A 17,706-nucleotide genomic window follows, 5' to 3' on the forward strand; every position below is an offset into this window, starting at 1 on the left:
TCTTGGGTTGGCTCTCGTTGTTGACCAAGGACCTAGTTTGGTGGGGTCTACTCCAGATTCTCTAGTGTGGTTTTTGCCTAGGTTGCATTTTTGTTGGGAGGGGGTCCAAGCCTTGAAAGGCCAAGATGCAATGGTTTTGTTTATCTATGTAATTAGTGGTGCGTATAGGCGATAGGGGTTGAGGACTAGGTCTTGGTGCTCCCTTTGTATGCGTGATGCTATCTATGTAATCTAATTCTCTTAATTAATACAAAGCTTTTAAAGTCTAAAAAAATTATTAATATAAAACATTAAAATTTTGTGCAAAATACTTGATTAGGACAAACTATACCAAGTCAAAGAAAACTAATGTCTTATATATCTGAGTAGCTATAATTATTTTTTTCTATCATATTGAAATTAAATTGCTATATATATCTCAGTAACTATTATTTTTCTTTTTTTCTTCTCTTTTTAATTTTTTAAAATAATAATAACATTATTTTTCCATATTATAATTTTTTATTAATTTTATTTGTAAATGAATAATAAGAAATAATATATTGTTGATGAATAAAGATGATTATAAATGAAAAATTTTAAAATATTAAAATTATTACTAAATATATTAGAATGTGAAAAGTTTTTATAATAAATTTATACAGTTATTTCTTATAACATAATGAAATAATTATTTTATCCATACACATTATTATATAAAAATAAATTATTATAAAATAAAAAAATTTATAAAATATTATTTGTATTTCTTAATTTATTATATATACAAGTTTTTTTTTTTTTTTTTTTTAACTTAATATTAATGATAAAAAAGAGATTTTGATTAGAAGAGTGTATCTCATTTTCTATTTTATTTAAATCAATACATACATGTATATGTATGATTTATAATGTAATTTTTTCCTATAAATTCATTGATATATACATGTATGCATATTATAATTTGAAATTCATATATGTGAGGGTATATATCTAATTTATATTGCATTTTATAATTTTAATGGAAAATATAATGGATTGGTTGTTCAAAGTTGTTTATATGGAAAAGAAAATTTGATATTATTTATAATTTGAATGGAAAATATAATGGATTGGTTGTTCAAAGTTGTTTATATGGAAAAGAAAATTTGATATTATTTATAATTTGAATGGAAAATATAATGGATAGGTTGTTTAAAATTATTTATATGAAAAATAAAATTTGATATTTTTTTATAGTATTAAAAAAAAAATTATAAATAAAATTAATTCTAAAATAATATAAAAAGTTAATTATTAAAATAATATAATTAAAAGAATAAAAAAATTAATTATTAAAATAATATAATTAAAAGAATAAAAAATTACAATATCATTAAAAATATAAAAAATCATAATAGAAATTTTATTTATGAAATGGAAATATCATTATATTTGGAAAATTTTCTTATGAAATTGAAATAACACAGGGTCTCCCAGGGCAACGTATCCCCTGTGTTTGTCAATTAGGTAAAAGTCTGTATAAAAAGAAAATAAATTCATTGTCATGGAAGATGGGCCACACTGGATGCCCCTCGCATACTTTTCTTTCGTAAAGATGTTTCAGCCCTTTTTTGTTTTACGTGAATGCAATCGTGCCTTTTTTTAATTACTTAATTTATGTTTTATATGCAAGTTGGTTTCTGCTCTAACAGGGGCAGCTGCTTCCTAACCAACTCCTTCGAGAAACACTAGTTACAGAAATCCAAAATACGTTGTTGTTTTTGGGTATAGAGGTCCATTTCCAGTCACTGCAACGTACCAATGTTGGGCTATTCTGGAAGCATATATTATAAAAATAATTACAAACATTTACATTTCTTCATCGTCCTCTGTCAAGATTTTAGGTCATTGAGTTATGGTCCACTTAATCATTCATTTATTCCAAAATAAGAACTGTTATGGATCGATTGAGCAAGCTACTATCCATTCCCATTGACATAGGTATTATTCTCTATTGCTAGAGTAACCAAGTGCTGAGTATCTCCAGTCATGAAGGTGTGAACTCCTGGAGATAAGATCCTTCTCGCGTCTTCTGTTACAGTGCTCAGATGGTCACATGGGTTGACAAGAAATTGAACTTCAATAGACCTTCCAGATTCCACATGAACGCGTTTAAAGCCTATCAGCTGCCTCTGTGGTGCTCCTCGGTGAGTTGCAGGGGATTTGGCAAACATTAAGACAGCGTGACTTCCATCGATGCGACCATGATTATGAACGGAGATCTGTATGTTAAATTTCCCTTTTTCACATGATACTGTATCGTCATCAACATAGATGTGGTTTGAAGCCATTTCTGTGTTTCGTGACACGACTTGATTGTTAGAAACTGGAAGAATAATCCTATAAATAGACGTTGATGCAAAAGTATAAGAGTAATTTGAATAACTGAGTCCATATCCGAACTGAAATACAGTTCTCCCTGTATAGAATCTGTACGTTCGGCCTGGGTATCCTGTGGAAAGATTTGGACGCATATTCATGACGTTCATGGGGACTTTTGTAAAAGCTTGAGGATACCATGTCATAGGTAATCGGCCACCTGCATGCATCCAGTTTTTAGTTTCAATGTCAGCTATTTAACAAGAAGAAATAATTTTCTAACTGATATTGCACACAAACAGAATACTGTGTCAGCCCAGCAATGCAATTCAAGGTAAAGTGGGTTGTATCTTAACAATATTTTTATGATAAATCTAATTTCTCTCATACTGGATGATAAATATAATGCATCTAGACACCAGAAAATGAGACTATACTATTGTAGTTTCTCGTTCCTACTATTTCACTCCGCTAAAACTGTTTATAGTCCTTTGAACCGGTGGATTCATAATATCTTATTTCAAGAGAAGACTGCATGCAGCAGGGAAAACTGAAGTCCTATCTACCATGATCCATTGCTGAATTAAACGCTGAAGCATTAATGTGGAAATATATATTAATATAGAACTTTTTTGGGGCACATTGATAACCTGGATTGTAATCTCCAAAAATGACTTGTGCCAGTGCCTGGCCACCAGCTTCCCCGGGGTACCCAACCCACAAAATACTGGAAATGCTAGGATCTGTTTTGGCAAATGAGACATCAACTGGCCCTCCACTCATAAGAACAAGCACCACTGGTCCTTTTGAAGCGCGTGTAACTTCAGATACCAAATTTTGTTGTTCTCCAGGAAGATTGAGGCTTACCCGATCCTGACCTTCTGTTTCCTGTGATAAGTCCAACCCAACCACCAAAACCACAGCATCAGCTTTAGCTGCAATCCTTGCAGCTTCACCAAAACCCTCTTTGGAAGAACAATTGACATATTCACATCCCGGGGCATATAAAATTGTCTGGATGTAACTCTGAAGGCCTAAAAGGGGAGTTGTGATTTTGCAAGGAACGCCTGCATATATGCATCAGAAATAAATAAGCAAACAATATTGGCCTCAAAGGGACTATTTTTTCGATTAGTTTGGGAAATTTTAATGGGAGCTGTAGAAAAGCTTTTCAACAAGTGCTGAAGTATCCAATTCTTGCTGAGGTCATATCAATGTGGAAGAAGTGAATATCAATTACAAAACACAATCAGCCTTAAAAAAAATCTTACCTGGTCAAACAAATGTTGAAGAGGTTAATATCAGTTATAAAACAGAAACAACGTTAAAATAAGAATATTTTATTATATTCTAATTTTAAATATTGAGGGGTGCAGTGATCCCCAAGACAGTAAATCATGAAATTCTTCTGTAGGCAAACCTGGATAATCTCCAATTAAGGTAGCAGGAGCATTTGCATTAGGTCCTATGACTGCTAGAGAGGCAATCTGTGATTTTGATAGCGGTAAAATATTCCCACTATTCTTCAAAAGTACTATCCCTTCTCTTGCAGCTTCTAATGCAAGGTGGCGGTGTTCGTCGGAACATACATGCCGGGGCCCCAGATTACCATACTTTTGAAGCTTGGGATCACCATCAAAAAGGCCAAGACGCATACGCACTGAGAGTAAATTGAAAAGTGCTCTGTCAATAGATGATTCCTCGACCTTCCCTTTCTTGATTGCTGATATTGTGTGCCGAAGCAAATATGTTCCACAGTTAATATCCATGCCTGTGAACAGACATATCGAATATGGGTATTTTGTATTTATTCATGAACTTTCAATAGTGCTTAACTCATTTCATGAAACAAGCGTTACAGTTATCTTGAAAGCTAAAAAATACTTTTATCTATTGTTTTTTAAATGTACACAGCAGGCAATATCCTGCAAAACCAAGATGAGTAATACATTAATTCAACGTTAAGGAATCTTATAATATTGCACAAAGAAAATGTGGCTCTAATTTTGGAGTCAATTCATTGTTGTGCCAACCAGCTTTGAGAACAGCAGCGACTGCATCTTCAGGAGTTTTCCCATAGCTTTGTTTCTCATGAATGATTTCGACAGCGTCACAGTCAGAAGGAATGTACCTGAATGGTTTTTATATTTCTTTAGTGGCCATGAGAAGATAAGTGCATGTTATCATATAAAAACTATTTCCATAATGTCTTGTATTGCCCATCTTATGGCTATCCCAGTGCATGTAGTTTAAACTTTAAAACAATATGCTAGCTGAATTTATGTACAAGGATCAAAATATGATGGTGTCACGTGAGAAAAACTCACCCTGTAAATCGCCAGTCAGATCTTGCTGTTTTATAAAGATCATAATGTGCACACGCAGGGACTCCATTCACCTGATTGTAAGAGCACATCATACAACTTGCATGCCCTTCTTCCACACAGCTCTTGAATGGTGGTTGGAACGTATCTTTTAAGTCCTGTTGACTAACCTGCAAATACAGGCTTGTGCTCAAAGAGTTGCCTTCAAAGCCCACATCTCAATTATCTCTGTATGAATTAGCCAAACTGTAAAGTTTAAACGAGGCTCACTAAAAAACAAAATATTTGCACCTAAACAAACATAATACTGGATATTTTAATATCAAAATATTTTCCCTTTTCCGTACTAACATAAATATAACAACTTTAGCCAAGCAATTGAGAGAAGAATGAGTGACATCTACGATTTTGTCATACAAAAACAAAATGACCTGAGGATCTTTACCACAAAAGAAGACCAGAGACGGATTCATACAGAGGTATTAACCCTGGAAATATATAGAAACGAATAAAACTTAAAACATGGGAGAACAAATAACCCGATCAAATTTGCCCCACCATTACCGGTAACCGCAATAATGTTGGGCTTGCTTGATTTCATCCACGGCTATTTTTCCATCATTTAAAAGTCGGGTCTTTTAAGCAACATTAGAATTCATGTCTCACTATTCACATTGAAAGTTGATACGAGACATAATGTACCAATTTCTTGGGGAAATTGCCCAGTGAATAATTGCAGGGGATTGCTTTAAAGTGAAATTATTTAGTTAGCACGACATAAAATTCATGTCTGTCCATTCACATTGAAGGTTGATATGGAAATTAAGCGTGCTCAGTTCTCCAATTTCTTGGGGAAATTTCCCATTGAATTGATTGCAGGGGATCGTAACGGTAACAAAGCTACAACAATGGAAGAAGCTAGGAGGACTAGAGCCTGAAAGTTAATTGGTATGACTGCTAAGTTTTGTGATTTGGAGAGTGGCCAGAGGCTTTCCAAATCTGCTAAGTTTTGTGATTTGTAGAGTGACCAGAGGCTTTCCAAATTGGTGCCCAAAGATTATAATAGTTATAATAGTAGACTATTAGGTTCAAGATTACAACATTCACAGGATTGGCGGGAATCCGTTTTTTCATTTTATCAGGGAACAAAGACTATTGGGACCTATTTTTCCAGGTCTTGCATTTTAGTTTGAGAGACTTTTGTTTTTCTTCATCGTAATACAATATTCTTATAATAGAAATGGCAGCTTAACTGGCATGATAGTATAAATGAAATATTATGTGTGGGGAGGTTTGGTGTAACTCAGATCGGCAGGAAAAACTTATGTATACACCTAAAAGTTATAACTGTGGTGATTCAAATTGACTTGTGTGAATAAAGTACAATATTGGCTCAGTTGCAAATTCCTCTAGTGGAAAAAAATAAATAAATAAATAAATTATTCCAAGAACCTAGAAGTTTCTTACAAAGCTGATTGTATGACACATTTATATAAATTAAAGATGGTATGTCATCCAACTCTGAAGAAATTACACATCGAAGTTAATTATTTGACAAATCAAGCATTTGACTTCATACTACACACGTTAAGTTGCATGCTTATATCTCAAATGCTTATTAACTTATTTTTAATATTTATTATTTTGACAGAGAGCAATTTAAGCTACTTCAAATATTCCTAGAAATGGTCTTTCAGGCTTCTTCTCACTACCATGCAATTGTATTACCTCTCGAAAACCAGAAATAGAGTCCATACTTTTCAGGTGTATTGTTGTTTCTCTGAAGATTCGAGTCTGGCAACTTTGTCACAGTGAAAAGAGGCAGTGTAATTTATGATTAGATCCAACTTGAATATCTTGGAACAGTTATTGAGTTTATATAGTATATTCCTTGTAAATTAGTTTGAGGATAAATGCCACACATTGAGCTCTAAGAGTTTACCGAACCCATCTGGTATGGCTCTTGGGCCTGATTGTACGACATATCTAATATTGTGATGTTTCTCAATACACCAAGATTGGGAGATATGTATCCTTCCAAGACCTTCCTTTTCATGCCCAGATTAAAAAAAATCCGGTGTTTACAGAGAGACTGTTTCGTATTGTCCATTCAGATGATTATGGTTGATAATCTCTTTCCAAGGAAGGAGAACGCCCGACCTCATATGGAAAGGCCCCTTCGAAAAGGTTGACCCCAGGGTCCAACAATGTCGGCATTCCTCCTGCCTAGAGGTGAGGGGCTGATTTGCAATTCAGACGATGCCTTGTCATATCTATTACTTTTTGGCTAATCTCAAGGAATGCGAAATTTTGCAGGCTTGCAATCTAAGCAGGTATAATGTATTGCAACCTAATCAGGTATTCTGTCACATAGATGGTTAATGCAAAAGCAGGCTGCTCTAGATGGTTTCGGTGACCAATTTCTGTTGGAACCAGTCTTAACATTTTTAGAATTACTGGTAGCTTTAAGGGTTAGCTCAGTTGGTCAAAATCAGTGTTAGTGTTAGGGTTAGCTAGTGGGCCATGGGGCTAGATTCCCTTTGGGGCCACCAAAATTGTTAGAATCACCAGTCAACCAAGCTACAGAGGCATTACACCATGCAGAAAATTACCTGGGCGCTGGACATCAAACAATGAAATACAATTTCCATTTTTCCGTGGACGTAGCCACCAAAATTTTTAGAATCGCGGGTCAACCAAGCTACAGAGGCATTACACCATGCAGATAATTGCCAAGGCGCTGGACATCAAACGATGAAGTACAATTTCCAAGTCCAGTGGCAATTGCCCATGTACCCGTGATGTTGTATATATATGAAACAAGCTAAGTTGATTTAGGGTGCCTAGTGAAGTCGGTATGGAGCCAATTACTTTAGTTAAGACAGTATGGAGCTAATTAGATTGTTTCGTCAGATCAAAGTGGTGGTATTGCCAAAGAGAGGAAAGTATATCATTATATTTCAAAAGTATATCCAACAGTGTACAAACTAATATGTCAATAACTAATTATTTAACAAGGTTAGAGATATCTGGAAACAAACCCAACTGGTTACCACTCCTGGAGCATCTACCCTTATAGTAAGGACGAAATGTCTCATGAAAGAATTGAACACAATAAGTGTGCAAAGTCTACCTTTCGACCATTACAGCTATTAACCCTCTTTGTCATCCAAAGAAAGGACAGGAAGACCGCTTAGAATTCTTTTTAAGTTTTAAAGATGGTCGTCACCAGATTATTCCAATTAAGAAATAGGTTTATGACACAGGTTACTGTCCATAAACTTGAAGATTTGGTGCCTTCCGGCGGATAGTTAGGAAAACAAATATCAGTAAAGATTAACACAAAATCCTAACGATGAAGATCTGGTGCTTCCGGTGGATAGTTAAGAAAACAAATATCAGTAAAGATTAACACAAAATCCTAACGATGAAGGTAACTTGCCAATGTTCAGGACTTCGCAGTAAAGATTAACACAAAATCCTAACGATGAAGGTAACTTGCCAATGTTCAGGACTTCGCCGTTAAGATTTTCAGTGTTCAATTCAGCGTCCTGAAATTTTGGGAGGGAAAAGTTACATGGACTAAGCCCCTTAAGTATTTATGCGTCCAGTTATTCTGAACTCAATCTGAGATATTCCAATTGTACTGAATCTACCCAAATACATGTCTTTTGGGAGGGACAATGTATCTGATAGGTTTCTCATATATCCGTGAATACAATCTCATCAAATAAAGGTAAGTGGATCTCTATTAACCCTCGTGAAACTGTTTTCTGTTTTGTTTTCTTTTGCATGTAATTATGAACGAGAAATTTGGCAATTATATAGTCGTCTGGGAACTTGACCTTTCAGACTTTTTAGTTTTTTTATTTCAATTTCTCAACAAACATGATCATTTATTGCATGGGGATAAACCTGATTAAAACAATAATCATATAACAGTGAACAATGTATGGTGCCATAGCTAGGCCATCGAACTGCCTTTTCTACTAATATATAATCGAAGTTACATTGAAACGGATACGGTAAACAATAAATTTTCAAAAATTCTGGATATGATACAGCAGGAAATATATATATAACAAAATAAGTATTTCATATTATCATTCATTTTTTAAATCTAGATTTTATATTTAAAAATACATCATGAATTATCATCTATCATCATTATTAATTCAGCGTAAACATTGTCATCATCATTAATGATTATTATAATATTCATTATTCAATATATCATCAAGTTTAAGTTTCAAATTTCAATCATCACCATGAAAATTTACAACATCATCACCAAAATTAATAATGCACACTACATAGTACAAAGTACAAAATGAACTATCACTGTCAATCTACTATCATATTCATAATTCATTTAGTTGTTCAAAAGTTTAAAAGTTAAAAGTTAAAACACCATCATAAATTACATTTACATATCATCAAATATGTTTTCATTCCCGTCACTAAGAAATTTCACATCATCTCCAGAAATGGGAGCATTGCTTTCATGTCCACTTGGAGATCCACCTATTGGTGACTTTGCATCAAACAAAGTCATATGAGCCCTGGCATTCAACGTCATATCCAAGTCAGGGAACTCTGGTTCAACATCCCATAATTTGGTGGCTCCAAATTTGTATTCGTCTCTCTTGTGAGACAGAAGGCGAAGGTTTGAATGAACATACACTAGTTCCTCAGCCTTCTTAGAGTCCAATCGGTTTCGCTTCACTGAATGGATGAAACCATATGTACTCCAGTTCCTTTCTGCTGAAGAGGAACTAGCAACCTGTGACAAGATCCTGATGGCCAATTTTTGGATATGTGGAAGTTCCTCACCATAGTAGTTCCACCAATCAATTGGATTCATTGTCCTCTTGTCCTGCATACAACCAAAATCAAAACCCCAACCCTGTGATCCCACAAAATGAGCAAACTCTACACGAATCTGAAGCCCAATTTCAGGATCTACCCAAAGCTTTCTAAAAGCCTTTTGAAATCCTTGTGAGACTTTCGGGTCTTTGTTTGGTGCGGTTTTTTCTGGATCACTTAGCAACTCTGCAGTATAATATTTTGGATTCATTGCATAGGCCAAAAGGTGCAATGGGGTCATCATCTTGTGCCACCTTTTGGTCAACACATCTTTTACTTCTCTGTAAAAGCATTCATCTGGGTCATTCTCTTTGGCATTTATAACCACCCTTATCTTCTCTATCATGGAATCAATGCTCTCATACACCTCTCCCAAATTAGGCATATCTGTCTCAAACATACGGAGCAAATCCACAATTGGCTTAGTAAATGTCAAAAGGTACTCCACCCTATCCCACCATTCATCATCAACAACCAACAGTTTCACTACTTGTGCTCTATCATATTGGGATTGCCTCCATTGATTCCAAAGAGAACTGCATACCATTGATTCTAATGCATCTTTCACCTGCATAAGCCTTGTTAAGACTATGATGTGATAAGCAAAACAAGTCTCAGCAACCTGCAAGTGCCAAATTGCCAATGTTTCAATAAATTAAAAATCATAATATTATTGAAAAACTATTATGATTCACGAATCATGACATTTGAAAATCCAATTTACATATTTGAATTTAGAGACATAGAAATTAGAATTTATGAAATAAACTTTAAAATTTAGGTACCTCAAGGAGCTCCAACTTCGCAAATTCCTTGTAGATGCCTTGGGACATGTGGTGGTTTGTGATAAAGGCTTGAATTTCTTTTGCCTCTTCAAAAATAACTCGAATCCACTCAATTTGCTTCCCCATCTTGCTCAACATGAGGTTCAATGAATGTACAACACAAGGGGTCCAAAAGATGTGCTGATATTTGCCTTCAATAATTAGGCCTGCTGCTCTACACACCGTTGCATTGTCAGTTATTACCTGGACAACATTTTCTGGCCCCACCAATTCAATTGCTTCAATCAAGATGTCAGCAATGAATTGAGAATCTTTCATCTGCCCCTCACAATCCACTGCCTTCAAAAACATTGCCCCCTTTGGGCTTTGAGCAATCACATTGATCAAAGACCTATTCCTTTGATCTTTCCATCCATCAGAAATGATGGACACCCCTGAAATGCACCATGAATTATGAATGGGGCTTAATTTAGCCTCCAAATCTAACTTTTCAGCACTCAACATTGTGGTGCAGACCTTCTCATATCCAGGGCTCTTGAACCCTTTTGGGGCTTCATTCACTGCTTTTATCATCTTTGCCCAGTAAGGAGATCGCACAAGGTTAAAGGGAAGGCCATTTGCATAAATGCATTGACCTATAGCTGCATTTGCCGTCTCTCGAGCATCATTATTAAAACTCCTTTCAAGCAGTCCCAAATTAGACCGCTTTGAACCAACAATTCCATGAGAATGAAGTGGAGGCTTTGATGAAGATGCTCCCAACCTTGTTGGTTGTTTTAATTGAGAGGCAGGATTTGCCTCATTTGCTTTAGCATCTGCCTCGTCTTGTTCTTTTTTATATTTTGCAAGTTTTGCCTTGCTTAAACCATTTCCATCTGTCCCATTCTCTTTAGGTGGGCCACTGCATATTCGAACCCCATTGCCTTTTAACCCAAGTAAATGTGCTTTAACCCATGTATATGATCCCTTATACTCCTTTTTACACTCACTGCAAACCCATGCCAATGATCCCCCTCCTTGGATCTTTCCAATAGTAGTAACATATTTCCAAAGTGGTGACTTTGGATCAACTTTAGGGGCAGATTCAATTTCATGTTCCACTTCCTCTATCTCTCGAATGACTGAACTTGAAGATGCCATAAATGATGATGATGATGTAAATGACACTGCAAAATAAAATTTACAAATATGTATTTCAAAACAAATTACATCTTACCAGCCTTGAAAAAACAATCATTATTAAAACCAGTGATTGGACATGTAATCTATGTGACTTATTCACTATGTCTCTAAAGCTGCTTTCTGTAAATCTCTAAGGCTCACTTTTGTAAAAACTCTATGAAATGCACCCTAAGTTGTTTCGTGAGTTGTGGGACAAGTTTCACAAAATGGGGAACTTATGAGTGCCCCAACCCCCTCATTTTTTTTTGAAAATGCATTGAAAAAATTCTAAAGCTGCTCACCTAGGAATAGATTTTATGTGAGTTTAATGCCACAGTATAACCTAGGAATAGATTTTATGTGAGTTTAATGCCACAGTATATGAATGGGATTTGGTACTTCATTCCAACAAATTAAAGTCACAGTCAAGTTAGTCACTAGTATGATTCATCCCTTTTTCATATGACGAATAAGAATGTTAAATTTCCAAACTTCGTATACTGAGATTATTAGTACGCATAGGTTTCTCAGATCAATGGTTGGTAATGGTAACTGTAATGCACAGCGTTTTTCTTCCAGATTTTTGTGAGGATCACTCAGATACGGATGATTTACTGAAAGAATACGTTTAGAGTGCATCTAGTCACCAAAATAGTAATAGACATTTTCACTTTTTGAGTTCCCTACATTAACAATGTTAAACTCATCAACTTGAGGGTTCTGTCCTTAATATCGATATTCCATGCGCCTATGATTTAACATTAAACATACACTGCTGTGAACTTCGAAGGAAATAATGATAATTTTTCTGGATTATTTTTTCTGGTTGAGTACATTGATATCCATACAAAGGGAGGGACGGAACCAAATAATCTCCTAACAAAAGATACAAAATCAACTCAGTCCAAGCTTGTGCAAAATCAATTGCCATACATGCCCATTTAGGGTTTGTTCCCGGCGGCCACATTGATATAGTATTAGACATTTTCAGTTGGTGCATTCGGAGCTTACCACAGTCAGCGAGTGCGACGGCCACAGTGCTTCACAGTCGGCTCCTCCAGTGAAAATGGCACTCACAGTCGGCGGCTCCTGAGTCCTCCAGCGAAAATGAGAACGAGAAGTCACAAAAGGCAAACCTTAAAGGTAATAGATTAGGTTACCGGCTCGGTATAAATATTAATATGAAAACCAAAATCGAAATCCGTTTCCGGGGACCAGCAATCGTGATACGTTTTCCTTTTAGGCGGATCCGTTTCAGCAAATTGGAATACGTTTTCTTTTGGGGCGGATCCGTTTCAGAAAATCGTAAAACGTATTCACTTTTAACGGAAACGGGTCAATTCTCCCCAAAAACGCCTGCTGCCAACCACTCTTTTGACACAGAGAATTACAAGAGATGTGCATGCCTAGGAAATTCAGTGCTCAAATTATCACAATCTATCAGTGATCCAATAAAAAGGCTCTAATGTTCAAAATATTACAACTCTACTTATATGAAAATTGGGGTAATGATGTCCAAAGCTATATCCGAACAAAATTTGGGCCAATGAAAAGCTTCAATGCTCAAAATATCTTTCACTCCACTTCAGATAAAGATGTTTAGCCATGAAAAACCCTGAAATGAGTGAAGAACAGAGCACTTGTAATCCAATTGCCAGAGGTGTTGTTCCATGGTCCAATTTTTTAGAGCAAAACAACAGAATTCAAAAATTGTTTAAAGCTCTGTAATTATTGCTCCAGAAAACCTTGCATTGCTACGTTTGTTACGAAAATGTAAAATTGGCATCAACGACAATCAAAACATTTATTACTCCACCTTAAATAAAGATGTTTAACCATGAAAAAGCCCTGAAATGAGCGAAGAACAGAGTATTTGTAATCGAATTTGCCGAAATGTTGTTCCATGGAAATTTTTGGTACAAAGCCACGAAACTCAAAAAATTCTTTAAAGCTTTGCAACTATTTGCTCCGGATGACCTTGCAATGCTACGTTTGTTACAATAATGCTTCCAGTGCGGCCACTTTGAGACTGAATGGAATAAGCTCTAAATCCACTAGAAAGAAAATCTTTAAAAACAGAGAATTGCAACTTCCGCAGTAAATGATTCCTGTACTGATTTTGGTCGAGGAACTAATCAAACTTAGCTTATGCATTAACGGTTTACTCAAATTTGTTCATGCTAAATTTTATAAAGGCATATAAACCATAAAAGTTACGTTCAATGACCTTGACCTCTCCAGACCCGTTCGTCCTCTTTACAACCTATATCAATAACGTCAATACCAATTGAACCAGTACCAGTTGGACCACCTATAAATAGGTCAGGCCATTTATGGATGTACTTAACCAGTTGGACCAACTATAAATAGGTCAGGCCGTTTATGGATGTACTTGTAATTGTTTTTTAGGCACAGGGTGAATCGGTAACTGCCAGACCTAATTTAATTTAAGGAAGACTCTAAGATCAATTCTCGTAGCTCGCACACCATAGCGATATAATATACTCAATACTCAATGTGATTTGACCCTGACCTCGTGAGTTTCACCCAACTAACTCAGCCACGACACCACGCATCACTGTATTAAGGTAATTGTTTTTAAACTAGGTAAAGACTCTGAAATAGAAGGATATTAGGTTTTCAAAGCAAGAAGAATAAGAGAATGTAGTTGAAGAAAATTCAAATAGAGAAAGCTCGAATAAGTATTGTTACTTACCACAGCATTGAAAGTAGAGCTATCATAACCTTCCCATTTGTCCAGATCATAAGCAGTAAAGTGCTTGCAACAGGCGGAAAGCATTAACCTACTAGGCTCCTGCGTATGGGCCACAATATCTTCCCCCTGAAATCCTCGTACATATGCAACAGCATATCTAGCAGCAGTGAAAGGATCTTCACCAGGAGTCTCCTGCCCACGTCCCCATCGAGGATCTCTGAATATATTTACATTAGGAGCCCAAAATGTAAGGCCTGCCTGACCAGAATTGTACATCGCTCGAGCTTCAATACCCACAGCCTTGGCAATGAGAGTCCACAATGTTTCATTGAAAGAAGCCGCGGTTAGAATGACTTGCGGAAAGTTTGTAGCTGCCTTTATGGTACCGTTGAAGCGAACCCCTGGCCCATCGGTTCCAATGCCGTGCAGGGACTCCGACCACCATTCGTAACTAGGTATTCCCAATCTCTCTATTGCTTCGGCTGTAGAGGATAGCTGGCCCACTTTCTCGCGCAACGTCAGGCGTTTTATTATGTCTTGGACGCGGATTTTGATTGGCAGGGAAGTGTTGCAGAATGCATGGGATCTACTGAAAGTATCGCATGCGAACTTCAGATTGTTGGGCTTCGGAGCTGTTTCTTCCTCCGTTAATGCAATCGACGGCAAGCTTATGCTTGTGTGCACAACTATGACTATGACAAGCCCAAAGATTATTGATATGGCAAATGGAAATGGACATCGATTAAAGCTCTGAGAGATTTTTCTAATTACAGGATTGGATTTGGCATAATTTCCTAAAACCCTCATGACTCACCAATAGGTAGTTGCTGTTTTCCGAAGAGCTGTGGAGTGTCCTGAATCATGAAGATGGGATCATTTTAACCCTAATGCCGAGGGCAGGGCACGCACTTCGTAAGATGCGTTTCCTCGCCACTGCCGCTGGCTCCTCATTTTATATTTATCCTTGTATACAGGTTCACAATTTTCGACATATATGATACATATTTATTTATCAATGTCAAAACATTTACGAGGACCAACAGAGATAACCACTGTAAAATAATTGAAGAACGTGCATACGCGACTCTGGTACTAAACGAAAATGTTTAGCTGGTTGAATTGGGTCAAAAGTACCTCCATATATTTTTGGGGAAGAAATAGGGTCCAATGTATTTCTGCTCACCATGGCTAATCTCAAGCAATCACCTTCGGACTAGTGGATAGGATAGAGTTGCAGCGCTCCCCATTGCATCGCGCGATACATGACCTCATGCACAAGCCGAGGCCTATCACGACCTATCTATAAAATCATGTCCTTACCCGACCATGATGCCCTTGCATTCATTCACTTGTAGCCATGACGCTCAGTCATTCGCAACTTTCATTCGGCCCTCCCTCTGGAGGATGCATTTGGGAATTTGCTCTACTCCATTCATCTACTCGATGTTGCTCCCCGTTTCGGCTTTATTAAGTCCACTACAAATGAACTCTTCTACAAATTCACTCTTCAACGCCATTACAAAAGCCTGAAAAAGAGTACTAATTTGAACAAAGAAATAGATAACTCATGGGTGCAAAGTAGGAAATTTTGTGTATGTCTGCTACTGATACCTACTTTTCCCGACCTTGTGTATTTGAGTTCAATCCGTCCCTTTGTTTATCAGTGTCATTAGCCCTCCCCTCTCCCCATTTTTCACTCGTTGCTGCTCTTGGTTACTGTTAGACGTTTTTGGTTTTTTCCATCGACCACCCTTTGCGTCGGGAAGGGGTTCTGGAACGCTGCTGGCTAAGAAGCTATAGGGGTTTCTGCAGATTTCCTCTGCCCTGCAATAGGACTATTACCGGCTCTTGTAAGAATTTTTGGAATCTTAAGTTTTAGCGATATAAATTGCAGAATTGATGGTAGAAATCTCAGTGTCCCAGGATTTTTCGTGTTACGGAAAAACAAAAACCTGTACTGGTTTGGATCAGGCAACTAATTAATATCTCCCACTTATGTAAGGCAAGTTTATATTCTGGTTTACACGCTATGGACTAATTAATACTCTTAAATGACAGGTTCAAACCATATATCCATGGATCATACATTTGCATTTTACCCGTCACATGATGTTCTTTAGTATTTGCATACTCAAATCACAGCCCAATCACATTCAACGTGGAAATATTGGTGGATTCTCAACCCCGCCACATTTTCCTCACAATTTACTCTTCTTCGCCTCCTTGATTTAATGGTTTTGATTTGTGCTTGCAAATTTTCAGCGCTGTGGTTCGAGCTTCATTGGTTTTCTCCTCTCTCCTTTGACAATAGGTACATCGCTCCAAAAACTCGCGATATGATCGTAAATTGTGCAAAAAATCGTGATATTGTTCAGTGTTGATTGTAAATTATGTAAGGAGCAAGCTTTAAAGTTATTCCAATGGTAGAATCAAACTGTGAACGTCCTTTCCTTTAATAATCTGAAGGCACCCATGAAATAGATTAAAAAACAGAGTAACGAATTAGAAAACAAAAATATAATAACTAGGCTCGATCATTGTCATGGTTTTAATTTGATAATGTCAAATATATTAATGAGGTCAGATTATTGTCCTGGTTTTAGTTCGATAAAACTATAAATTTCATGTCCAAAGACTCTCAATTAAATTTGGGTTTCATTCCAATTCTTAGTAAATTTACGCATGTTGGTGCACAGATTGTTAAAGTTGGGGCATTCATTCAAATTATTAGTAACTTTAACTGTGCTCGTGGAAAGAAGTATTTCATTCATCTTTTTATTAAATGTAAGTTTTGATATTCATCTAATAGATCACACAGATGTCAAGGTGGCTAGAAGCTAGTGGAGCTTGCAGAAAATTGCTCATAGATCCATTCCTCTATTGCTTTTCTAGTCAGTTTGGAAGAAAAGGAACAATGCCATATTCCGAGAGGGGAAAGATACAAATTTGCCTCTGTTTGAACAGATCACTTCGATGTATCTCTCCATTCCAAAAAAAGGGTCTTCAGGCAAATCTCACAGTGCTGGCATCTATTCAATGCAGTCGATGGGTTATCCAAGGGCATTTTTTGATGGAGCTGCACAAAGAGACATGTGTGCATGTGGTGTTTTTATATCGATGTCGGAAGACCTTCACTATTCTATATATTGGCATGGTGGATGTGGATCTAACAATAAGGCGGAGGCTATGGCATTAGTGGGTCTTTTACAGTTTTCCTCCTTCCTGAATATTCAACGGCTGCAGATATATGGGGATTCAAAAAATACAATAGGTCTGGCCACAGGGAAGCTAATTAACAAGAATCCCATACTTTCAGGATGGATTAATAGGATTAAAATATTATGGAACAGTCTTCAGTGTTATTCCATCAGCCATGTGGACAGGTCTCTGAATTCTGTGGCAGACAACTTATCAAAGAAGGGACTCACAATTGATCCTGGTATATGGAAATTGGAGGTACAAATGCAAGACTCTATATATCTTATAGAGGATTTCTCCATTCCAGGTACCTAGT

At 36.5% G+C, this 17,706-nt stretch overlaps 1 protein-coding gene across 4 annotated transcripts; it reads right to left on the minus strand.

Annotated features, from left to right (window-relative positions):
- Positions 1–1,791: 1,791 nt before the first annotated feature.
- Positions 1,792–16,236, minus strand: LOC149154924 (putative beta-D-xylosidase 6). 4 transcript variants are annotated; one of them, XM_089441381.1, is made up of 7 exons: positions 14,193–14,329; positions 10,316–11,481; positions 4,668–4,834; positions 4,374–4,471; positions 3,761–4,111; positions 2,991–3,407; positions 1,792–2,560 (listed from the first exon to the last, which is right to left on the minus strand). In XM_089441381.1, the coding sequence occupies exons 2-7, from the start codon at positions 11,453–11,455 to the stop codon at positions 1,941–1,943; spliced, it is 2,793 nt and encodes a 930-aa protein (XP_089297507.1). In that variant the 5' UTR covers positions 11,456–11,481; positions 14,193–14,329; the 3' UTR covers positions 1,792–1,940. The 4 variants fall into 4 exon arrangements, with proteins under 4 accessions (XP_089297507.1, XP_089297506.1, XP_089297508.1 ...); XM_089441380.1 differs by lacking the exon at positions 14,193–14,329 and adding an exon at positions 12,488–13,822; XM_089441382.1 differs by lacking the exon at positions 10,316–11,481 and having other exon boundaries at positions 14,193–16,236.
- Positions 16,237–17,706: the final 1,470 nt, after the last annotated feature.

This window comes from Pinus tabuliformis, chromosome 9 (genome assembly GCF_031772625.1).
Source record: "Pinus tabuliformis cultivar Carrire ecotype Pingquan chromosome 9, CPIR1, whole genome shotgun sequence".
Taxonomy (NCBI): Eukaryota; Viridiplantae; Streptophyta; class Pinopsida; order Pinales; family Pinaceae; genus Pinus; species Pinus tabuliformis.